The sequence below is a fragment of the Rhagoletis pomonella genome, unplaced genomic scaffold (assembly GCF_013731165.1).
Source record: "Rhagoletis pomonella isolate Grant_MI unplaced genomic scaffold, Rhpom_1.0 Rhpom_scaffold_00001, whole genome shotgun sequence".
NCBI lineage: Eukaryota > Metazoa > Arthropoda > Insecta > Diptera > Tephritidae > Rhagoletis > Rhagoletis pomonella.
The window spans coordinates 34,833,308-34,856,339 of record NW_023458555.1 but is presented as its reverse complement, the minus strand read 5'-3'; the positions used below and the strand labels follow the sequence as shown (position 1 = coordinate 34,856,339).

Below are 23,032 nucleotides of genomic sequence, written 5' to 3'. Positions count from 1 at the left end.
GTTTCGCAGGGTTCAGGGTTTGGTAAACCACTTTAAGGCCTTCGAGAATAAACAATTTTTTAAACAAATCTGTATGGTGGAATCCCCTCAACAATACCTTCTTATGTGCCCAGCGTTTGCCAGGCTAAGGTACTTTGGCTCTCACATCCTTAACACGTTCGCTGCCAGGCATCACATATATCTGTCAGCTGAGTTTTCACGTGCGACCGCCGACACAAATGTGTGACGCCGGTTTAACTTAATTAAATTATACCTACATGCGCCGCGGTCTGCGATAGCGGGCTGTTAGATACAGTATGGTCTATAGGAAAGTCTGGCACAGGTTTGCGACAAGTGGTCTCGGAATTACAGCTACCTGTTTCATAGATTAAGTATTTAGTGTCGTTCAGAATGTGGTATCTCCTAATTGTCTAAGTGAGTCCCTGATACAAGGGGCTCACACCTAACCAATCTAACCTAGTTCGTCTGGCCTGAGTTTTGGCCTAATAATAATAATAATAATAATTTCAATATCCTTCTACTTATGATAAAGAGGCACGTTACCTCTGCCAGGTCAGTGGGTTTTGCTAAACGTTATTTAACACAGACTTAAGTGTTAGCTTGGGAGATTACAAAATACAGACAACGTGGCGTATACGCAACTCTTTTTCTTGCTGTCAAAAACCACTTTTAAATCGATAAACAGATGGTCTAGATGGATTTCTAAGGCCACACACGAGTAAAACTTGTTGACAGTAGGCTTTATTTTTCCCCACAAATTGCTCGCTAAGAAGAATTTTAACGATGTTCAGAAGGTTAATCCTTCCAAGAGCAGAACTTCACAAAAGGCTTTTCAGGCATCCACCACTTTTCAGACTTTCAGCTCTTAGATAGATAGATAGATAGTTAGTGAGTTAAATCCCTGTGACTGGTAGGTCTATTGTACCCTTAGGTCATCAGAACACCTCGACTAGCCCTAGAGACTCTATAAATTTCATACTAGATCCCGGGGATAGAGAGCGTATGTTCCCTCTCTCTTGGCCACAGGTGCCTTATGCTCCGCCCGATAAGAAGGAGTAAGAAGCACTTTATTCATAGTATATAAGATTTATTTGTCTGCGTGAAAGTACAACTCCATAACAAGCTTTCCAGTCTTTAAGAGTACAACTTCACAACAAGCTCTTAAAGCATTTCGCGCTTTTTGGGCTTTCGGCAATAACTGAATTTTGTAGCTGAAAGCCTGAAAATCGCCAAACGCCTGAAAAGCATTTTTTCAATGGTGGTTTATGCCCTGTCCAAAAAGGTGGGTTGAAGGTGTCACGCCTACCCGACCTTCGCTCACCGCCGCTTCACGACCGCCCTTATAGGAAAGTTTCCCCTTCAAGTTCCAGCTAAATACATATGTATATTCATGATTTCGACTAGAATTTTTGTTTTGAGCTCCTTTAATTTTTCTGGTTATTCCCTTTAGCGAGCGCAATTTTATTCCGATCGTGCATTTTGACACTTTCCAGATTTTTGTCAGAAACGAGAAGGAATGGATTTTTTAAATTCAAAATTAAAATGATCTGCCTTAATGTTTGAATCTAGCAAAAAAAGTTTCGCAATCATAAAAATTTGGATTTTTAATCATAAATTTATAACCTCTGGCAGCATTAAATCGTGGCATGTCGTTGCCGCTGCGGCAGCAACAATGAAATGACAGCAGTAGTGAGATGAAAAATGAACGAGTCGCCACCAACAAAACCTCCGCGCGGTGTTAAATATGGAAAAGATGAGGTAATTATTGGAGAAAAGTGCATAAAATTATCTAAAAACGCTTCTTTGAATAGTAAGCGAGCGTTAGAAATAGAAATAAGAAAATCTCCAAACCCCGAAATGGGCATAAAAGCATAAAAATCCATGTTTGTGGAGCAGAGGTGTTTGCTGTTGTCATCGGCGGGGTTGTCAAAAGTTGATTTTTTTTCGGTGCTCCGTCGCGTCAAATCCAGTAAAAATAATAAAGGGCGTTTTCAGTTAATCCTAGCATTTCTTATCTTGTTTTCTTAAATGTTTCTTTTACTCCTTGCTGCAAACATAGGCCGGCTGCGGTTTCCTCGTCAACGTCATCAAATCGCTGGGCTTTAGCGAAACAACAGAGGAACGCCAGCAAGAGAAGCTTAAGATCGAAAAAGAATTCAAACGTTCCGATCAGCGCCTGAACGAGTTGGTATCGCGTCATGATCAGCAGTTGACACAAGTTTTGCCACTGTTCAGTCAAGTGTCAACAGAGATAACATCCAGTCGAGAACGCATACATGGCGTGAAAGAAAATTTAGGTGCTTGTAAGCGTTTACTACAATGCCGCAGGGAGGAGCTGAAAAAGATGTGGACCGATGCGGTGCAGCATAAGTATGTGCTGGAGATGTTAGAGCAAATGTAAGTCTCACTGCAATACTTGAGCGTAGGCATTTGTTTTTATTTATTGTCTTTTTCAGCAACGAATTGCGTAAAGTGCCTCAACGTGTTGTCAGCTATACAGCGAAACGGCAATATTTGCATGCAAGTAAAGCGCTCACCGATGCGCTAGCAACTATACAAGGTCCGCTTAGCGATGTTGAAGGATTGGCCGACTTGCGTGTAGACTTACAATCGCGACGCCAACAACTTTATCAACGATTGCACGAAGAGCTCGTGACACAACTCTACAAAAACTCTGCCGCAGAAGCATACACCACTTTTCAACGCAATAATTCCAGTCGCCTGAATTCGAGCTTTACAAGGGGTATTGGGGCGCGACGCTCCACAGATCGCATCGAAGCGAATTCACGTGTGCGCAAGGCACTCATGGAAATGGCGCAAGGTTTTGATCTAGAGAAGTCCGAGGTAATTGATGATGCCGACTTGGTTGATCCCGAATTGAGTATGACCTACTTTATTTCAATTATCGTCGAATGTTTCGGCATGTTGGGTAAAGTGCCCGACTCATTGGAGTTGTTGCGTGTACAAATTCAAACACAACTATTAGAGGTAGTGCGGCAGACAACGTATCAATTGATTGCGCTGAATTTGAATGCAAATGAACGCGATAATCCTTTACTAACATTGCTCGAAGTTATCTTCAAACAGTTCAAGGCGATCGCTAAAACTCATGCGCTGCTGTTGAAAAACTACTTGGCAGTGGGACAAAAGTACACAGTAGTTGGACCGCAGCCATATGATCTTACAGACTTTTGGGCGCAAGCACAGTCGGTGGTAAGTTCTTAAATACTCATTTTTAGTGTGCATATTTTCTTAGCTATGCTTTTTCTATAACTGTTAAGCTACAATTGCTGTTAACCGATTATTTGGATATACAAAATGCTTCCGGGGATGATGCAACACAATCGGCGTTTGCTGAGCCAACTAACAATATAAATTCGTATTTTCTGCGGCGCAAAGTACCAAGGTAAGGAGCAGAGAAGTAGAAATTTATTAATTTATTAACTAAAAATTTGTCAATGTTTGAAAATATAAGGGAAATGTGTTCATAAAATAAATACGCAACATATTTGTTGGTTTATTAGATTGAATATATTTTTCTAAAATACTAACGCGTAACTTTTAAATATTCCAAGACACCGCATTCATATTGCTGTGCGTTGGTTAGTATTGAAGCCTTTTCTATTCACGTAACGCCAACCCTATTTATTATTGCTATTTCTAGAAAAATGTTCCCAAAAAGCTATTGGTAGTAGACTTAATTCCTTTTTATTTGCTTGGCAGATTGAAATGTTTTTTTTTTTTATTAATTCGAGCTACTATTTTTCAGTTCTAAAAAGTCGCTTTTCAAATTTGACAAGTCGTCGCATATACCACCACAACAGAGTGTCACGCCCACAATTGCCGTTAGTGGCGGAAGCGGTGTTAAGGAACATCGGCGAAATGCCTCCGACGTCTCCACAGATGATAATCTGACCACAACTGCGCTTGGTGGTGGCGGCAGTGGTAGTGGTAGCGGTAATTTTGCGCACCCCAAACAACAACGCGACAAGGTGCTGATCTGTAAAGCCGACCAGAATGTGATAACTAAAGTCTATTTGCCACTAATGGCCTATATACAAGAAATCGAGGGCTTCATGAAATGCAAGCCGGGGTGAGTTTGTTGATTACTTGAATTTATGAAACTTTTTAACCGTTATTTTATTTGCAACAGTCAGCCCTGCAGTTTACACGATTTCATCGACAATTACATTAAGGATACGTTCCTATCGAAAGGTCACAATCGCAATTTACAATTAACCATCGAATCATTATCGAAAAATCAGGATGCTTGGCGCACGATTATCACTCCAGAAGAGATGAAAGCCATGGCTTTGTCACGTCCACTGCTGCAATGTACAGCCATGGTGGAGCGGCGCCTGCAAGAGACCAAAACCCTCATTCAAGAGTTGCCGTGCTATTCGGATGAGTTGCTGAAAATGGTGTGCGCCCTCCTAAAGACGTACCGTGAAATATCGCAGGCCGCCTATAGAGGTGTTGTACAACCAGATTCGGAGGACAAACGCATCTACAGTGTGGCTTGGTTAAAGGATGAAGACATTAGCCGATTTTTAAAGTAAGTATGCAAAGTAATAGTTTAGTTTTTTTAAATTACATTAACGGCACGCATACTTTATGGTACGCAGAACACTTCCTAACTGGACTGATCTGAAATCCTCCAACCACAACCAACGTGTGAAGCATGGTAAGAAGCTGCAGCGTAACAATTTCGAACCTTCGGAAGAGGAGAGTCCAATGCAAGTGCAGCAACGCAACATACGCGAAGCTGAAATGCTCACTAGCAACTTGGGTGAGGGTGGCATTACGCAGCAGGAAATTCTAGCGGATATAAGTGTTCTGAAGGAGCTCGCAGTGCTGCAGGAGAGCATGGAGTGGTTCTCTGGACGTGTGTCGGAATTCGCCAACGAGCTGCGGAAACCTTTGGTAAATGGCCTTAATGTCATCACGTCCGAGTGTACGGCCACGCATGCGGCAGCCATCAAAGATGGCACCATTAAAGTGTTGACCAATTTGGCACTCGAATTCGATGAACTTGCCAATACGTGCCTGTTGGTGTTACACCTGGAGGTTTGTTCAAAATCTCCGTTATTATCAAAAAAAAAAAACAATTTTTAATGTTTTACCTCTATTATCTATTAGGTGCGCGTGCAATGCTTCCACTATTTGCGTTCGAAGCCAGCTACCAAATCCAACAGTTTCATGGGCGCCAAGGATGATGATATCCTCGAACCGGATCGGCAAGTGCAGATGCTAACCAAACGTTTGGCTGAAATGGATGAGGCATTCAGTGCAACGCTGCATCCACGCAAGACTAGGGTGAGTGATAGAAAAATATTAAACTACATAATTCTAAAAACGGAAAAAGGTAAAATATCTTTTTTTTTTGTAAAATCTAGTATATTTTCGAAGGTTTGGCACATTTGGCCGCGCGCATACTCATACAAGCTTCCAACTATCTGGAAAACATCGATCAAGCGACCGTGCAACGCATGTGCCGCAATTCGCTAGCATTACAGCAAACGCTGAGTAATATTACAGCATCACGCGAAGTGGCGCTGGATCAAGCGAAGAACTTTTATGAACTGCTCTGCATGGAACCGGATGTAAGCTTTAAGATAAAGAGAATAACACTTTCCATAAATAATATTTTTCAATTAACATTGTTCCTTTCAATTGCAGGATATTCTTACGAACATCGTTGAAAAAGGCGCTCAGTTCACTGAAATGCAATACCTTAATGCACTGCAGTTGTCATGTAAGGCGCGTGGCATAACCGAATCAAATGTCCTGGCGTCATATCAACAAAGGTTATCAGATATTCTAGGCGCAAAACCCTCCACTGGCATTGTTGTTTAATGCTGTTTTGCATAAAGACAAGTACGGCGATTGAAAAACTTGTAACTTTAGCGACACTCTTACTCTAGCAATTAAGACTGTTCGTTTCGCTTAACGAAATGTACTAAAATATTACAAAAATTGAAAGCTTGTGCAACTTTGCTTCTGTTTTTTTTTTACATATAAGGCACATAAGGACATTAACACGAAAAGCATTCATACACAGCTCTACATACAAACAAATACAAAACAATAGTTAAATGCATTAAAGTATGAGTGTAACGCATTGCCTGAAACAGTTGGGTTTATTTTTAGCTATTATTATATAAAATATTGATACTATTACAAAGTGGAAATTATTAATTACAATAAACAAAGTTACATATATACATATACATTAAATACTTCAATGCATTTTTATTGCCATGTAGTAGTAAACAGTAGGAATATCGGTAAACCGGTAAAACGATAATTCTAAAAGAAAAAAAATACATTGAAAAGAATTTCGAGTTAACAAAGTCGGTATGAATACCTCTACTTTTGTACTTTGTTTCAAATTTTAATTAAAGTCCTTAATTTTAGGACCAACTGTCAACGAGGTTGACGGCGCATTCGTGCAACCCTGCTGATTGCTACTGTGAATTTCAGTGCTGATAAGAAGAAGCGTTCGCATAATTTTACTGGCGGGTTTCGATATTTGTATTCTTTTATTTTTAATAATTGACTTTGGATCAAACAATAAACCATGCCAGAAAATACCGAATTAAACGCAGAACCAACAACTGTTGAGGAATCGGCTGCTAAGATAGCAGAAAAAGCAACCGGGGTTGAGAATGGCACTGCTGCAGGAGAGTCGCCGCCGGTGGCAAGCACGGAAGCCGAGGTTACGCATCCAAGCTATGAATTGTCCAAATTTAAGTTGACGCGTATTTTACAAAATAATACAATGAGAAAAACTATAGCGGTAATATCTTAAGAAAATATATAACAGCAGCTAGTCACAAATGAAATTTTTAACCTCCTATCCACATGTACATATATACATAGTTGTTGGGCTCATTCCCCGATGTTTCTACTGTTGATGTAGCTGTTGTTTTGCTCGAGAAACAAGCATTCAAGGAGCGTGATGTGCAAACTGCAAGCGAGGAGGATGCTACTGAAACTCCAAGCATATTCAGTGCTGCCCTGCAGGTGCATACGGAGTTTATCAACAACATTTATGGCAGCTTTCGATGCATTCCCAGCACTGAATTGAATGGTAAGAAAAAAATCGGACTTTCACATTTGACTCTATGTAGTGGTTTTTTTTTCGGCACATTTAACTCATAATTGTAGGCATTAAGACGACAGTGGTATATCCAGCTACAGAGAAGCACATTGAAAAGTATTCGTTGACTCAAAAGTACCTGATTACTGAAACTCCAGCGTTATATGAGCAGCTAACTTTGCCGTATATAACAAACAGCCAATTTAGTTTAGATGTAAGCCCAAATCTGTTAAGCTTTAACGGTGTTCACATGCGATTTTCCAGGCAAATTTAATAAGCGATTAGTAGAAGTATAATAATTATAATTTCATCAAGAATCTAAAGTTGGCTACCCCCCCAACTTCATTAGTTGAAAAGCCGTTCACACCAGACGATGTTGTTGCTTTCAACTGAAAGTTCCTGTAAAATCGCCCCACCGTATTTTATTTACCTTGCCATGATTTTCAATTTTATCTTACTAGTGGGTATACAATATACTGGAACATCGTCAAGAAACTGATCGTATTGTCTATGAAGATTCAGATCCCGAAACTGGCTTCATACTCTTGCCCGACTTGAAGTGGGATGGCAAAACTTTGGAGACACTGTATCTTCTTGCCATTACGCGCAAACGCGATATCAAATCTTTACGTGATCTCAACTCCACTCATCTGCCGCTTTTGCGCAATCTACGCGCTGGAATTGCAGAAGCTATCGAAAAGCGTTACGGTTTATGCGCCTCACAATTGCGCATATATTTTCACTATCAACCATCATTCTATCATCTGCACGCTCATATCAATCCGGTGCGTGGCGATGCGCCAGGTATTTGGTGTGAAAAATCACATATGCTGGATATAGTCATAAGCAATATTGAATTGATGTCTGACTATTATCAGCGTGTGACACTGCCATTTGTTTTGTTCGAGGACAGCAAGCTGTTAGATGCATATGAAGCCCAAAAAGCGGTGCAGAAGTGCGCAAAAATAGTAGAAAACGGGATTGAAAAAAATGAAGAGAAGGAGCAATGTAATGCTGATGCTGTAGATGAACCACAAGCAAAGAAATTAAAATTAGCAGCGGATGAAGCAAATGCTGAAGAACCGCCAGAAAGAAAATTGAAGGAGACACCAACCATAGAGGTTGCAGTGGAATAAATCAAGAAAATTCATGTTGTTGCACTTAAATAATTCCCAATATCAGCAAATTAATTTGAAATGTAAAAAATGTGATGCATGCAAGATTGTATTTGTTATTGGTGCAGAGAAATTCCGGTAACGAAACTGTTCACTTCACAAATCATTTATTGAAAAAAGTATTTGTTCCAAATAAACAAGCGTGTACCCAACACATTTGTTCAGCGCTGTACTTGACTAAAATGCGGGGGGCTAAGAGTAAATACACTTTTTTGCTTGACTTGAACGATGATAAATGAAGTGAACGCAGTAACCAAATAAATGCGCAGATATCTGTTAGCCATTCCGTGGTTGTTCAAAAGGATATTGTTTGAGGTAACTTCGAAGGTTTTGCTAAGTCAAGTACATACATAATATTTTACTCTATAAAGCCATTGACGGCAAATGAGAACACTTCTTAAATGCTTTTCTCTGATGCAAAGATTTTCATTAAATGAAAATTGCATTCGTTTATTTGCTTGATTTTGTGTTTTTTTTTTTTATAATGTTGATTTATGGATGAAGCATTTCATTATGATTATTATTGATTTATTAAATTTTCCTTGCGCGGGCATTATAATACACACTTACAGTTTTTTGTCGTGTTTTATGCACAGGGTTTTTCTTTATTGTGTGTGGGTGTGTATGTAAATATGTATGAAATTTAGTATGCGTGTGTTGTATCCATGCAAGGATTCTTTAAATGTACATATGTATGTATGTATGTATGTAGTACATTATTGTTGTTCTTGCTGTTTGCTGTTTCTTTTTTTGCAGTGTATTTAAAATTTCAAATACCATAAATACATTTATTAAGCTTTTCCTAGATGATTCATATGCGTATGTCTGGCTTTCATTCAGTTAGTGCTCGTACGCATGACATTTCAGAGCTGTCGCGCCCGTGTCCAGCAAGCAGCAACCAAAACAATCACATATCAATTTGCAATGGCATTGTGGATGGCGCTACGCTGCGTATAACAACAATATTGGCTACAAATTAAAGTCTCTCCATAATGATGCCATTTATATTTGTTCCGCACGTACTCCTGCTATGCGTCGCAGATGCTGTTAAGCACAGCTTACAAAATTTGAATTGAATTGTTTGTTTTTTTAACAACCAGTGTTGGAATATCAACTTAACCCGTTGATGCGCATGCGCCATATCTGCTGGAAGCCTTCTTATACAATTTATAACTAAATTCTATTACAATTTTAATTTGTTTTGCACATTCTGCACTTTTAACTCGTTTGTCTTTGCTTTTAGCTTATCAATTAAGCATTTTTAAATTTTAGTTTTTGAGTTTTTATTTTATCTTTTGTTTTGTTTCCAAATTTAATTAAAAACTTTATTTTTCTTTAGTGACTATATAAAAAATATTCGTAATCATTATACTCGTAATGAATAATAATCAAAAACAAAAAAAAAACATTACATTACATTGTCTGACTTGATGATACGAACTCGCGAAGCACCACCTGTGCTGTGTGGCTCCCATGCTCTATTTTGCAATTTAAAAATATAAATTTCTCCATCTTTTTCCATAATTCTATTTCTTCTTCTGCTACTTCAGTTTCTTGAATATCAATGTAGTGTATTTAAATATTTAAAAAAATATTAATTGATAGTGGAGGAGGCGGCTGAGGAGGTCGAGGCGTTTGTGGCGGTTACAGTTGGTAAAGGTGCTGGCATAGCTGCAGTCACAGTTGCAGTTGCTGTTGTTGGATTGGAAGAGTGCATTATTTGCTGCTGAGCGTTTGCATAGTGTTGTTGAGGTGCATTTATGCTATTCACCGTGGCAGTTAAGGGCACTGCCGCCCCCTCGATTTGCTGATCCAAAGACTGCTCATGCATTATTTGTTGAGTTGCTTGCGCTGAAAATGGCGGCAGTGCGCCAGCTGGGGGCGGCGATGTGGTTAGCACCTGCGGCTGCTGTTGCGGAACGGGCATTTGCATTTGCAAGTGCAACTGCGGTGACAGCTGTGACTGTAGCTGATGTTGCTGCGGCTGCGGCTGCTGCTGCTCATGCAGTTGTTGCTGGTGCCGTTGTTGCATTTGGTACATTGCAAGAGCCATTTCTGCACCCACACTTGCTGCTTGCAAATTCGCATTCGCCAATCCAGCATTGGGGTCTGTATCAGCCACAGACCAATTGCGTTCCATCTGGTTGAGTGCTGCCAAAGTCGCTGTCGTTGCCGGCTTTACGGCAATATTGCCATGCACGTTGGCACCTTCTGCATTGTAAATGCCAGCAGCACCACCTCCACTGCCCATGCCGATTGCACCAAAGTTGCCGTTGGCGTTGGCGGCACCAGCACTATTCCCAACAATACTCACACCGACACCGCCCGGCATATGCTCGTTGATTGTGGCACTAAAAGTTAGCGCTTGCGCACCCTGTTCGAAGGGACAGACCCCGCCGCTATTCACTGCAAAGCTGCCCCGCAACGTTTCCTCCAACAACGCTTGTATTTTATCCTGGTCATCAATATGCACGAAGCCCAGGCGCACCAATTCGTTGGTTAGATCAGAGGCCGAGTCGGCTTCCGTCACCTGACATGTCAATTGCCTGTTCATCTTGTCATCCATGCGTAGCAATATCGTCATTGCAATATCGCTGCTGTCCTCTTTCAACTTCTTAACACTGCACATCATATTGACAATGCGTCGTGACTCGATATCGACTGGCTCCGGTGTGGCCGACTTAACTGAATCGGCGCGTTCTGGTGATGCGGCACGTGAGCGAAAATGTGGTGGCTTCTTGCCGCCAAGCGCAGTCAACGGATATACACCAAATTTGACGTCCTCTACGAATTTCTCCAACTTATCTGCTGAAGGCACGTCTGCAAGACGATAGTTCTTCTCCTCCTCGCCACATGACACACGGGCCATGATCACTTCAGGCCGGTTATAGCGCTGCATCATGCCGTCTATCAGAGTCTCCGAAAACATTGTCCGATTCTTGGGCGCAAACACTAGACAGTGAGCGGCCAGAAGCTTTAGTGAGTGCACCTGCAAGCAACAGCAAAGTAAAAGTGAATTAGTCGAATGAATTAATGAAATCAATGTCTTCGAAATGCATCAAGAAGCATAAGTAGGGGACCCGTCTGAAATTGATTTAATAATTCCTCGGCAAAAACAATTTCTCGCAAATATTAGCCCCTCAATAAATAAGTTTAAGGCGTCACCTTCAAACTAGATATCTATTGAACACTTGAATATTTTTTTAATTGAACCAGAATTAGTAACATGTATTCTTGTTATTATTTTTTTAAGCTTATGCTGTAGCCACATATATAAGCTATCCCCCCTATTATGAATTTCCATACGATAGACGTTAACCGCTAGCAAGCGTTTAATTTTCGTATTATTCTCTTCATACGCCCGACAGATGTACTATTTTGAATGTCTGTGGTTTTTGTTCCCTTTTTATCGTTAACCAAAACAAATCAATTACGCTGACTTCAGATTTGCTCCGACGAAGATCGGTTCTTAATAGGGGATAACAGAATGCAAACGCTTATCGTGCATCGTACGGATTCATAAAAGGGGGGTATTTTAATATTTAACTCTTATTTACTCCGATTAACCCGTTTACTTACCTCGAAAAGTAAAGGGTGAAAGAGCAAATCGTTGGCGCTTGGCCGCTCGGCAGGATTTCGCCGCAAGCATTTGAATATCAAATCGCGCTGCAAATCATGCTCCAGGCTATTGATGGTGCGCAATATTGTCTCCTCATTGATGGTTGTCGTTTCACTGCCACTTGGCTGAATTTCCAATGCAGCCATTTCCAGGGCGCACATGCCGAAGGCATAAATGTCTACGGCGGCAGTCAACTGCTCAGCAGCACCATATTCTGGTGCCATAAAGTGATGCGTCTCGCTTTGATCACTGCGATGATGCAGCCGCATATTGTAGTGTACCGCATCGGGCACAACGGCACCGATTTTCACCAGACCATTATGCTGGATGAAAATGCTATCACAGGTGAGGTTGCCGTGAATTACGGGCGGTATGCAGGAATGCAAGTAGCTGAGCGCGGACAGAATCTGTGTACACCAGCGGCGCCACGCCTCCAATGGTAACCGTTTGGCATTGCGTTTAGTGCGTTTGAGGAACTGTTTCAATGACCCCGACGACATGTATTCCGTAATGAATATGACTCGTGGCCGTTCTGCATTTTGTGTATCTGTCCAATAGCGATGGAACTTGACTATGTTCTGATGATCTAATTGCATTAGATTATCAAAAACTTGCCGCATTTTTTCCTCTTGCGACTTAAGCTCCTGCAAATTGGCATATTGCACCTCATTCCAAACAACTTCAACACCCTCTTCGGTGTCCATAGCCAGATGAACACAATCGATACCGGGCACATCACGCTGATCTACTTCTTCGCGTCTTTTCAACCATCTCCCACATGGTGATTCTTCAAGGATTTCACTTTCATCCTCCGAGTCATCGCCTGACTCACGCGGTGACGAATCGGCTGCCATATTGACTGTATCTGTGACGACGGTTGTCGTTGAAGCGCCCATGATTTGTGGTGGCGGTTGCTGTTGATGTTGTTGTGATTGTTGCTGTTGCAGCTGTGGCGCCGCTTGTGCTGCTGTGTTTGCCCCTCCACCACCGCCACCACTGCCCCCGCCTGCTCCATTGCTGTCGCCAGCGACATTTACTTGGCCGCTTGACATTGGAGCGCGTGTGTGCAGGGCGCGTTTGCTGCTTCAGCGATTGTTATTGCGGTGGCCGTTGCTGTTTGTCTAGATAAAATCACTTTTATTTGTATTTGCTCTTGTTCAAGTTCAGTCGTATTTTTTACTCTTATTTTATCAGCTACGTTGTACCCTCGTTCGGTCGTTTGGTTGGCTGGTAGATTGGTCGATTAGTCAGTTGATGAGTTTCCTTATTGTTTTAAGGCGTATCTTTTATTTGTAATTGCTTTTTAATACGTTTCTCGTTGAGTTTTTTTCGTTTGCTTTCCTTTCGTGGTGCCCTCCTTGAAATCGTGTTCCACCTCCTGCCCCACAACAGACGTCGTTTACACTTGATTTCCCTTGCACAATATGTGCTTTTCAAGCTACTTTAACTAGCTTTTCCATATAAATGCAACCGGCTGGCGGTAATTATTGTTATTTGCAAATTTTTTGTGCAAATTCTGCCTGTTTTAAGCAATTTGCACGTCGAATCTTTCTTCTACGGCACCGAGTTTTTTTTCTGGATACACTGACAGCAATCGATGAGTGACACTGACAATCAATGTTGCCGATCCTAACCGGAAATTAAAAAGGGTGCCAATTGGCCCTTTCTACAGATATCGCAGACTCAATTTTTAAATTTTCATTGCATTATTGACGCCTTTGAGTCAATTTAGGTACACAAAGGATCTTAAATTGTTGAATGTACCGGGATAAGAGGAATTTAATGAATGAATGAATTTATGAATATTTCAAACTAGAGGTCCGGTTAAACGTGGCAATGCAAGCGCTTTTATTACGCATTTGACAGCCAAAATGCGAAATGGAAAGTTTACTTTCCGGTCTTTGTTTCAGATTTGCAGAAATCACTTTCGGAAATAAAAATAGCAAGGTGTAATAGTGCGGTTAAACGAGGCAATGCAAGCGCTTTTTCTACGCATTTTGCTGTCAAAATTCGAAATTTAAAGTCTGCTTTGCCGTGTAAATAGCCAGAAAGTCATTTTTGCAGATTCGCAGAAATCACTTTCGGAAATAAAAAATTGCAAGGTGTAACTGCAATTGAAATTAGGCAAATTACTTTCGATTTGTAATTGAAGTTGTGCTCGATGCTAGCTCTTCGCTTAGCTCGCCGCTCCACTATGTTTTATTAATTCGGGTTTTTATTCTAAAGACTTGGGAACCTCTGCATTGCCACACGCAACCCTGTGTTTTATCATAAAGCATGAAACGTCAAAACCCGGTGTATTTTTTACTTTTTTTTTGCATTGTGCGACTCCTTGGAATTTTCAGCGATAATTGTTCCAATATTTGTATTTTCGGAAAATTTTCTAATTATACAAAATATGGAGGGCCTTCTGGGGCGCAGCCAATTTCTAGGCGAAGCAGTAAATCTGTTTACGGATGAGAAGACTGCAAACGCACGTAGCAAGGTATGGAGTGGTAGCAATTAGGAATGTCGTTGGAAACTTATTTTGATCTTTCCAGGTAGTAGAGTGGTTAAATGAAGTACCCAACGCAGACCCTTCGACCAAATGCGATCTGTTGGTTAAGGCACAAGAAATGATTTTGGGCTCATGTGTTGAGTTGCTGGAGGAGTTCTTGGAACACATACTCTCGCTTGCGCATGATGCCAATGCAGATGTCCGGAAACAAGTTGTCTGTTTCATTGAACAAATTTGGTAAGTCTTCAGTCAGTGGCTTTAGAAAGCAGAAATTAAATAAAAAAGTATAACCCTTACCCCAGTAAGGTGAAGGTGGAGTTGCTGCCACAAGTAATAAGCGTCATTTCAATGCTCTTGCGCGATCGCTCGCCCCAGGTAATTAAACGTGTCATACAGGCGTGCGGCAGTGTATATAAGAATGGCCTACAATGGGTATGTAGTGTAACTGAGGTGTCAGACAGCGCTGAACAGGCCTGGAGTGTTCTTAGTCTGCTAAAAGCTCAAATCTTGGATCTGATCGACAACGAGAATGATGGAATTCGTACCAATGCTTTAAAATTTTTGGAAGGCGTTGTTGTACTGCAAAGTTATCCAGATGAAGATAGCCAAAAGAAAGACAACGACTTTTCGTTGGAAGATGTACCTCTGAATTTTAAGTTGGTAAAACGAACCAAGTTGGAGGAGGAAGCATTAAATATTTTCGATATATTGCTGAAGTTTCATGCAGCTACACATATTTCTTCTGTGAATCTTATCACCTGCACTGGCAGCCTTTGTACCATTGCCAAATTGCGGCCAAGTCTTATGGGCCCTGTTGTGGACGCCTTTAAGCAACTTAATTCAAATCTACCGCCTACTCTCACAGATTCACAGGCTAGCTCTGTACGTAAAAGTTTGAAGATGCAATTAATGGCATTGCTAAAAAATCGCGGATCGTATGAATATCAGGCGTCCATAAGACACATGTTGTCAGATTTGGGTGCGTCACAGAGCGAAATCCAACGGGCTATACCTAAAATGGACAAACAGGAACAAACGCGTAGGCAAAAAAGAATATTGGAAGGCGCAGCAAGTAATCTTAATAAAAAAATGCGTCTTGATTCGATAAATCGTCAACAGGAGCGTAGGTCTAAATCGAGTCAGGACGATGAATCTGCAAAAGATGTAGAAATGGAGGTCGATGAGGAGGAAGTAGAAAAGCAGCGTGAGCGTTGTTTGCGTGTAAACGAGAAATTTTTGGCTGAAAAACTGCGTGTTACTGATGTAGCAGTAAACTTAGTAGTTGAATTTTTACCTAAGCTGCCGGACGAACCGCCAGAGCATTTCCTAAATGAATACGCGCCCATTCGCGATATGTCCATACAGCAGCAAGTATCGAAGATATCTAAGGTACTTGGCGAACAGATGACAGCGCAAAAGATTGGGCCAGGTGCTGCAGCATTTAGTAAGGAAACGCCTATGCGACCACGACGCGCCGAACCCATGGACACAAATGAGAGGTAAGCATACGGGGGCAGACGACATTGAATACATTCACATATTTTGTTTTTAGTGACCAACCGGTCGACGAAGACCAAATGAGAAAAGATGAAGCCACAAAAAAATTGCGTGAAAACATGGAACGAGCCAAAGGTGAACAAGAGCTGATCGAGCGCATGAAAATGCGCGCCAAGACGTTGAAATTGCAAGAGGTTACCAAACCTTTTTCGCGTCCGATGAAAGAAAAATTCCTCTTAGAGGCTGTAAAGCGTATTTTGCAATCGGAACGACAGTGCATTGTGGGCGGCGTGTCTGCAAAGCGTCGTAAAACACTTACCGTAATGGCAGCCACATTTCCCGACAAAGTACGTTACTTCATTTTCGATTTCATCATGCTGGATGTGAAGCAGCGCATTGATTTGGCCTTTTCTTGGCTGTATGAAGAGTATTGTCTACTACAAGGGTTTACCCGGCATTCTTACGTAAAGTCAGAAAATCGACCCGACTATGCTTACAACGAACTACTCAGCCAACTAATAAGAGGGGTGCGTGAAACGTGTGAATTGAAAGATAAAATTTTATTGATACGACGCATATTTCTCGAAGCGCCATTGCTACCAGACGATGCTCTCAATCAGCTGGTGGAAATGTGCTTCTCCGAAGAATTCGTAAATCCTGGCGTTGACCTACTGAAAGACTTGGCTGTTATGCGTCCACCACGCAAGAATAAACTAATAAGAGTGCTTTTAATGTTCTGTGTGCATGAACGTACGGACTTGAGAGAGCGGGCCTTAGAGCATATAATCGCGTTGTATCATATACATAAAGTGCTGCCGAATCGAATTGAAGAATTTGCTTTGGATTGGGCCAAACATCTGGAGAAGGACGTGCCACCGCCAAGTATTTTCACAGAAGAATATGGACGACCGGCAGCTGAAATAGGCTGGAAAGAGGAAACGGTTAAGACCTGCCTGACATTGCTGCTGACATTACTGCCATATAAACCAAAGGGTAAGTGACTTGATCGTCTTTACGCAACTATTTTTTTATTTTCTGCTTCTAGTTTTTCTAAACAAACTTTGCCACATCTACACTACCACTGGCGCTGATCTGAAACGTACTATTCTTCGTTCAATTGACCCAACCATAAAGAAAATGGGCGCTGAAGACTCAACACTGCTTACATTTATCGAAGACTGTCCCAAAGGCACTGAAACTCTCATAATACGCGTTATACACTTGCTGACTGAGCGTGTGGCAACACCTAATCCGGAACTAGTGCACAGAGTTCGAGAACTCTATGCGAATAAAGTCAAGGATGTGCGCGTTCTAATACCTGTGCTCAGCGGGCTCACACGCCAAGAAATTTTGAATGCTCTGCCAAAGTTACTAAAGCTTAATCAAATTGTAGTGAAGGAGGTGTTCAATCGTTTGTTGGGCGTAGGCGCTGAATTCGCTAACCAAACCATGGCTGCCACGCCAACCGATATACTCGTCGCCTTACATACTATGGATCCAAGTGCTTGCGATTTGAAAGCAGTAGTTAAAGCCACGTCAATTTGTTTAGCTGAAAAGGAAGTTTTTACGCCAGAAGTGCTAATTGGCGTATTGCAGCAGCTAGTCGAAGTGGTACCTATACCGACCTTGCTAATGCGTACCATTATCCAGAGCATAACACTATATCCACGCTTAACGAATTTCGTTTTAAATCTGCTGCAACGACTCATATTGAAGCAAGTGTGGCGTCAAAAAGTTATTTGGGAAGGTTTTCTCAAATGCTGTCAACGTTTGAAACCACAATCTTTGCCAGTATTGCTTCATTTACCGCATCATCAACTTGTGGATGCGTTGGAGCAGTGCCCCGATTTGAGGCAACCATTGTATGAATACGCGCAGAGCATTCAGGAGGAACCGATGAGCGGCATAACGCCCCAGCTGCTGGATATCATATCCGGGAAGACTGTGGATGTTTTTATAACGGTAAGTGATGAGTAAATAAAAAAAGAGAAATCTACTAGATAATATGTATATATGTACTTAAATTTCTCATTACTTTTTTATTTTAGGACGAAACCGGCGGTTACATAACCGTTGATCAAATCAAAAAAGAGATAGAAGACCCCTCTGAAATCGCAGTTATATCTACAATTCCCATTGCCCCGGTGCCAGCTCCGGTTCCAGCACCTATTCCCATACTTGGCGCCATCAACACTTCAATTATTCCCAAATCCGCCCAACCGCTACCTCCAGGCGAAGATTAGACAGTCGCATAAAAATATTTTATCTCTGATTATATATAAATTCCAAACTCGCTTATAACTAAATACATTTTTTTTTTACCGGCCGATTATGGATAGCAACGCGAACTTAGTTGGGTTGCCCATGGGCAGCGCCAGTGAAATTAAAATGTATATCATAAATAACAACTCTAGTGAATTGCTATAAAGTGGAAGATAATAGAATTTTGAAGAACAGGCAACCAGTTAAAAAAATTCTGCTGAAACGGTTAAAAAATAATATAATTATCTCAATCAAAATTTCCGCGGCTACTACAAAAATGCAGTTGGCAATATTAGGAAATCAGCTGCCAGTTGCTATCCGTAATCGAGCCATTAATTTATGTACAATCGCTTCCAGCTTGGTGGTTTAGTTGTTATAATTCTTGACGTAGCGCATTAATAAAAGTGTTATTTTTCAAACCGCCACTTCAGCCACCATTTTTTCTCCTTTCAGCCCGGCCAAAATATTTAGAGCCGTTATGCGCGACATTTCCGTGCGCGTGTTCACATCCGCGCTACCAATGTGTGGCAATATAACAACGTTATCTAATTTCAGTATTGGATCATCGAGCGGAAGCGGCTCCGGTGTGGTTACATCTAAACCTGCGGCCAGTATACAGCGTTCTTTTAGTGCGGCGCATAGTGCAGGCTGATCTACTACGCCACCGCGCGCGGTGTTAATGAAAATTGCGCTCGGTTTCATTTTCTCGAACGCAGCGGCGTTGAAAATTTCTTTCGTCTCAGGAGTGAGTGCACAACAGACTACGATAAAATCTGATTCACTTAACATTTCATCGAAGCTTACACGTTGTGCATTCACTTTGGCCGCTTCAGCCGTGCGCTCAGTGCGCGTAGTGTATGTTAGTAAGCAAGGCTTAAATGGCACTAAACGGGCTGCGATTTCCTGTCCGATCCGTCCGAACCCATAAAGACCTACGCGAGCGCCTTTAAGACCTTGACCGCACATCCAATTAGGCGCCCATGATTTCCAACCGCCATTGTACACTTCTTTACCAGCTTCGAATAAGCGCCGGCTGGTAGCAAGCAACAGCGCCACAGTTAACTCAGCTGTAGCGTCGGTGAGCACATCCGGTGTATAGCCAATGCGTATGCCGCGCTTCTTGCATTCAGTCAGATCGATGTGCTCATAGCCGACCGATATGGTGGCGATACACTTCAACTGTGGACCGGCGCTTTCAATGACCTCTGCGTCTATTTTGTCGGTTAGTGCACAGTAGATAGCGTCTTTGCCGACAACTTGGCGTAGCAGTTCTTCACGCGGTACTGGCAACGGTTGCGACCAGCTGCTAACATTGCACCTGTGAAAAGTGGATTGCACTTTTATCGTATTGAGCTTTACTTAAAATTTTACTCACTCTGCCTTTAGCAATTCTATGCCCACTGGTGCAACATCGGGACGTGTAATATACACACTCTTGCGTTCGCTAGACATTTTTGAATAATGCAGTGAGTTTCGCACAAATTTGTGTGATTGCGTAGCTGCAGAGAACCGGAATGTTGGTGATAGCTTGTGCAGCAGGCAAATGATGGAGCGTGTCAGCAGCGACATTGGAGCGGGGCGGTCAAGGCGTATTTAACAAGGTGGTGTTGGCCGTATATAAGTAAAAAATTACACTAACAAATTATACGCTGATGTCCATACTGTCATTGGTATGAGTTACAACAAACACATCATTTTGACGTAATGGCCTCCACGGCGAAAAACTCAGCTGTCGCCCCAACACCACCTTGTTTAATACACCTTGGGGGCGGTATTGGTTTTTGTTGTTGTAGACTTCCAACAACTTTTCATGAATCAGCTGTTGTCGTTCATTCAGTGAAAGAAAAGCTGAAGTCAATTAAGATACTTGGTAATTCTCTAGGGGGGGTAACAACCCCTAAAAAAGGGGCGGAAAAGTCGGGAGGGGTACCAAACGACGCGTTTCAGCCCACCTAATAACAATCCGGAGGGGGGAGGTAATAGGTTTGTTCGTCGAAAATCCAGCAAGAATTATCCAACACTCAAAATATCAGAGAGTAAGAAAAAATTCTCTCAAATTCTCTCTCATGTTGAGAAACTTGCAAATTTCTGCACGAACGCAAATTTGCAGGAACTTGCAAGTTTCGCTGCCAGCTGGCGTCCACGGTTGCATTTCAAACATAAAAAATTTTTATAGAATTTTTAAAATTCTTTCCGATGGCCAAAAACAGGATATACATGTATATTTCTTGTTGTTCTGACTTTCTTTAACATTCATTTCAATTTCTTCATCGTACTAGCTGTCGGGTTTCTTAAATCGACTCTGGTTGCAATTGCATTCCGATTGCGAATAACATTTTTTTCAGCCGAATTAAGTTCAAATCATTGGAATTAACTAAATTAATTATATCAACAATTATTTACTTCCTTTTTTCATAAAAAAATCGCTCGTGTTTATAAATTTTTTAATTTAACGAACTAATTTATTCAAATTATTGTAGACAAAAATGCAACCATGCGCCACAACCACATGTTTTCGTGTTTGCAAATTCTTGCTGGCAAAATTTTTTCCAGCAAGAATTTGCAACTTCTCTCCAAGAGAACTGTCACTTTGCTCTCACAATTTTTGAGTGTTGGATAATTTTTTGGTCTGCACGAACGCGATTTGGGCAAAAATCGTGATAATTCGTACAAATTCGTACAAATTTTTTGCTCGACGAACAAACCTAATATTATTAACCATTTAAAAGTTATGAACAAAAAACTTTTGTTAAATTTCGTTGTTTTCTATACCCCTCCCGACTTTTCCGCACCTTTTTTAGGGGTTGTTACCGCACCCTAGAGAATTCCAGATACTTAAATTTCTGGAATTAAAAAGGTTAAAAAAATTTCTGGGTTAGAATTCATTTGGTTACAATAAATACAAGTGCTGTTAATTATTAGAAGAGCATCCTCATCCGGACGTATATGAATATCCGGAACAAAGAAAATCCCGAATGTTTTTCAAAGATCCGGCAGTACTCCCAATCAGCTGACTTCACAGTTTACAACAAAAACAATTGCAAATCAAAACATTTGTTTTTTTCACGTCCGTGGCTGGCCAATCAGTTTTTCCTATTTAAATCCAATATTTTGGTTAAAAAAGTTATGCAAAACACTTTTCACATCTTTTGCCGTATTGTTCGAACGCAGCTGAAAGAAAAAAGGATTTTGTCTGCAGCTTTCAGCACAAACTTTGCACGCCACATGTCGCCAGGAAACTACACAACGGAAGCTACACAAGTGGCCCAAGCTTTGCAGGCAAATTTGAAACCGCTTGGTGTGCCTTCGAAAATGCGTGTAGATCCTGCATTTAAGAAAATAGATACACCAGAATTCCAAAGTATTTTCACCGAGGAACTACGCGCATTGATTGATATCTTCGAGCGGCATAATTATGAGCTGCGCATTGCCGGTGGTGCAGTGCGTGATATTGTAATGGGCTTAACCCCGAAAGACATCGATTTAGCTACTACAGCAACACCGGATCAAATGAAAGAAATGTTCTCCAAGGAAGACGTGCGTATGATAAATGCGAAGGGTGAGAAGCATGGCACGATAACGACACGAATACATAATAAAGAAAATTTCGAGGTAACCACATTACGCATCGATGTACTCACCGACGGACGACATGCAGAAGTAGGTGTACATACTCTCTTTATTTCATGTAATTTTTTTAAATACATTTTCCTTCAAGGTGCAATTCACAACGGACTGGCAGTTGGATGCAAATCGCCGTGATCTTACAATAAATTCCATGTTCCTCGGCTTTGATGGCACACTTTATGACTATTTCTATGGCTTTGATGATTTACTACAACGTCGCGTGGTTTTCGTTGGCGATCCTAATGTCCGAATTAAAGAAGATTATTTACGTGTTTTGCGCTACTTCCGTTTCTATGGTCGCATAGCACGCGAACCATCGAAGCATGATGCTGAGACCTTAAGAGCAATTCGGGAAAATGTCGGTGGTTTGGCGCGTATTAGTGGCGAGCGCATATGGACAGAGCTACAAAAGATTGTGGTTGGAAATTTCGGTTGCGAATTGGTACAGGAAATGATTGCTGCTGGCTTAGCACCTTACTGTGGTTTGCCAGCGGAACCTAACATAGACGAGTTTAAACGGCTTTGCGAAGACTTGGCAAATTATTCACCGCCTCATTTACCGATATTGTATTTGATTGCATTACTGCATACCTCAGAGGATGCTATGCAGCTGCATCAGCGACTCAAATTGTCAGCTTATGAACGTGATTTGGCGCTATTTATTACTCAGAATCGACATAAGGTAATTATGATAAAAAGTTCTTATACAGTATGTACATAGATGTATTTGTGTACAAACTTGTATTCCAGGTTGATGCAGATTTTCGAACGCTGCGCGACTTTCAACGACTTTGCCTGCAGCCATATGCTAAACGAGAATATGTCGAAGAGCTGCTAAAATATACAAACAAGTTCAATCTTTACCACGATTTGAAATCATGGAAAGCTCCTCGCTTTCCACTCTCTGGTAGCATGTTGAAAGAACGTGGTTTAGCGGCGGATAAACGAATGGGTGTAATCATGACACGACTACGCTCAATTTGGATCGATAGCGATTTTTCGCTGAGTGGCGAGGAACTGTTAGATCAGCACTTGCAGGGAGTTATAGAAGGCCTAGCGACGCCACCCGCCACGCCAAACAAAAAACGCAAATCGCAATGATGTAAACCGTAAAATAATATTAGCAGGAATGGATTTTACAATTTTCTTTATAAAATTGCTCATATTTTTATTTTGAAACTCTTCAAAATACTATTATTGTTACATACATATTTTTTAATTCATAATCGAAATATTTGTACTAGACTTTTTTT

At 41.2% G+C, this 23,032-nt stretch overlaps 6 protein-coding genes across 6 annotated transcripts; 4 read left to right on the top strand and 2 right to left on the bottom strand.

Moving 5' to 3' along the window:
- Positions 1-1,701: 1,701 nt before the first annotated feature.
- On the top strand, positions 1,702-6,239 carry LOC118743320 (exocyst complex component 4). The gene is made up of 10 exons (XM_036475916.1): positions 1,702-1,758; positions 2,060-2,397; positions 2,457-3,213; positions 3,282-3,406; positions 3,770-4,093; positions 4,154-4,555; positions 4,626-5,067; positions 5,140-5,316; positions 5,397-5,603; positions 5,680-6,239. The coding sequence occupies exons 1-10, from the start codon at positions 1,702-1,704 to the stop codon at positions 5,854-5,856; spliced, it is 3,006 nt and encodes a 1,001-aa protein (XP_036331809.1). The 3' UTR covers positions 5,857-6,239.
- Positions 6,240-6,481: 242 nt separating this feature from the next.
- LOC118743301 (m7GpppX diphosphatase) lies at positions 6,482-8,480 on the top strand. The gene is made up of 4 exons (XM_036475892.1): positions 6,482-6,799; positions 6,883-7,093; positions 7,171-7,316; positions 7,564-8,480. Exons 1-4 carry the CDS (start codon positions 6,581-6,583, stop codon positions 8,236-8,238), a joined length of 1,251 nt encoding a protein of 416 aa, XP_036331785.1. The 5' UTR covers positions 6,482-6,580; the 3' UTR covers positions 8,239-8,480.
- A 199-nt stretch (positions 8,481-8,679) lies between these two features.
- LOC118743293 (nuclear receptor-binding protein homolog) lies at positions 8,680-13,507 on the bottom strand. Its single transcript, XM_036475879.1, has 3 exons — positions 13,077-13,507; positions 11,857-13,017; positions 8,680-11,266 (listed from the first exon to the last, which is right to left on the bottom strand). Exons 2-3 carry the CDS (start codon positions 12,946-12,948, stop codon positions 9,872-9,874), a joined length of 2,487 nt encoding a protein of 828 aa, XP_036331772.1. The 5' UTR covers positions 12,949-13,017; positions 13,077-13,507; the 3' UTR covers positions 8,680-9,871.
- A 687-nt stretch (positions 13,508-14,194) lies between these two features.
- LOC118743281 (symplekin) lies at positions 14,195-18,582 on the top strand. Its single transcript, XM_036475869.1, has 6 exons — positions 14,195-14,381; positions 14,437-14,630; positions 14,696-15,892; positions 15,946-16,883; positions 16,936-17,852; positions 17,939-18,582. The coding sequence occupies exons 1-6, from the start codon at positions 14,295-14,297 to the stop codon at positions 18,131-18,133; spliced, it is 3,528 nt and encodes a 1,175-aa protein (XP_036331762.1). The 5' UTR covers positions 14,195-14,294; the 3' UTR covers positions 18,134-18,582.
- Positions 18,151-20,004, bottom strand: LOC118743308 (glyoxylate reductase/hydroxypyruvate reductase). The gene is made up of 3 exons (XM_036475904.1): positions 19,926-20,004; positions 19,528-19,735; positions 18,151-19,470 (listed from the first exon to the last, which is right to left on the bottom strand). Exons 2-3 carry the CDS (start codon positions 19,719-19,721, stop codon positions 18,567-18,569), a joined length of 1,098 nt encoding a protein of 365 aa, XP_036331797.1. The 5' UTR covers positions 19,722-19,735; positions 19,926-20,004; the 3' UTR covers positions 18,151-18,566.
- A 1,029-nt stretch (positions 20,005-21,033) lies between these two features.
- LOC118743274 (CCA tRNA nucleotidyltransferase 1, mitochondrial) lies at positions 21,034-23,026 on the top strand. The gene is made up of 3 exons (XM_036475857.1): positions 21,034-21,812; positions 21,871-22,461; positions 22,530-23,026. Exons 1-3 carry the CDS (start codon positions 21,099-21,101, stop codon positions 22,878-22,880), a joined length of 1,656 nt encoding a protein of 551 aa, XP_036331750.1. The 5' UTR covers positions 21,034-21,098; the 3' UTR covers positions 22,881-23,026.
- Positions 23,027-23,032: the final 6 nt, after the last annotated feature.

What these genes read in the sequence shown, in the direction of transcription:
- LOC118743320 (XM_036475916.1), top strand. Translation starts at nt 1,702, where the DNA reads ATGAACGAGTCGCCACCAACAAAACCTCCGCGCGGTGTTAAATATGGA. An exon ending in GGGCGCAAGCACAGTCGGTG is followed by an intron (nt 3,214 to 3,281) that starts GTAAGTTCTTAA and finishes ATAACTGTTAAG; the next exon opens with CTACAATTGCTGTTAACCGA. An exon ending in TGTTGGTGTTACACCTGGAG is followed by an intron (nt 5,068 to 5,139) that starts GTTTGTTCAAAA and finishes ATTATCTATTAG; the next exon opens with GTGCGCGTGCAATGCTTCCA.
- LOC118743301 (XM_036475892.1), top strand. Translation starts at nt 6,581, where the DNA reads ATGCCAGAAAATACCGAATTAAACGCAGAACCAACAACTGTTGAGGAA. An exon ending in CAATGAGAAAAACTATAGCG is followed by an intron (nt 6,800 to 6,882) that starts GTAATATCTTAA and finishes ATATATACATAG; the next exon opens with TTGTTGGGCTCATTCCCCGA. An exon ending in TCCCAGCACTGAATTGAATG is followed by an intron (nt 7,094 to 7,170) that starts GTAAGAAAAAAA and finishes TCATAATTGTAG; the next exon opens with GCATTAAGACGACAGTGGTA.
- LOC118743293 (XM_036475879.1), bottom strand. Translation starts at nt 12,948, where the DNA reads ATGTCAAGCGGCCAAGTAAATGTCGCTGGCGACAGCAATGGAGCAGGC. An exon ending in TTCACCCTTTACTTTTCGAG is followed by an intron (nt 11,267 to 11,856) that starts GTAAGTAAACGG and finishes TGTTGCTTGCAG; the next exon opens with GTGCACTCACTAAAGCTTCT.
- LOC118743281 (XM_036475869.1), top strand. Translation starts at nt 14,295, where the DNA reads ATGGAGGGCCTTCTGGGGCGCAGCCAATTTCTAGGCGAAGCAGTAAAT. An exon ending in TGTTTCATTGAACAAATTTG is followed by an intron (nt 14,631 to 14,695) that starts GTAAGTCTTCAG and finishes CCCTTACCCCAG; the next exon opens with TAAGGTGAAGGTGGAGTTGC. An exon ending in CTGTGGATGTTTTTATAACG is followed by an intron (nt 17,853 to 17,938) that starts GTAAGTGATGAG and finishes TTTTTATTTTAG; the next exon opens with GACGAAACCGGCGGTTACAT.
- LOC118743308 (XM_036475904.1), bottom strand. Translation starts at nt 19,721, where the DNA reads ATGTCGCTGCTGACACGCTCCATCATTTGCCTGCTGCACAAGCTATCA. An exon ending in ATAGAATTGCTAAAGGCAGA is followed by an intron (nt 19,471 to 19,527) that starts GTGAGTAAAATT and finishes CACTTTTCACAG; the next exon opens with GTGCAATGTTAGCAGCTGGT.
- LOC118743274 (XM_036475857.1), top strand. Translation starts at nt 21,099, where the DNA reads ATGAATATCCGGAACAAAGAAAATCCCGAATGTTTTTCAAAGATCCGG. An exon ending in CCGACGGACGACATGCAGAA is followed by an intron (nt 21,813 to 21,870) that starts GTAGGTGTACAT and finishes TTTTCCTTCAAG; the next exon opens with GTGCAATTCACAACGGACTG. An exon ending in TTACTCAGAATCGACATAAG is followed by an intron (nt 22,462 to 22,529) that starts GTAATTATGATA and finishes CTTGTATTCCAG; the next exon opens with GTTGATGCAGATTTTCGAAC.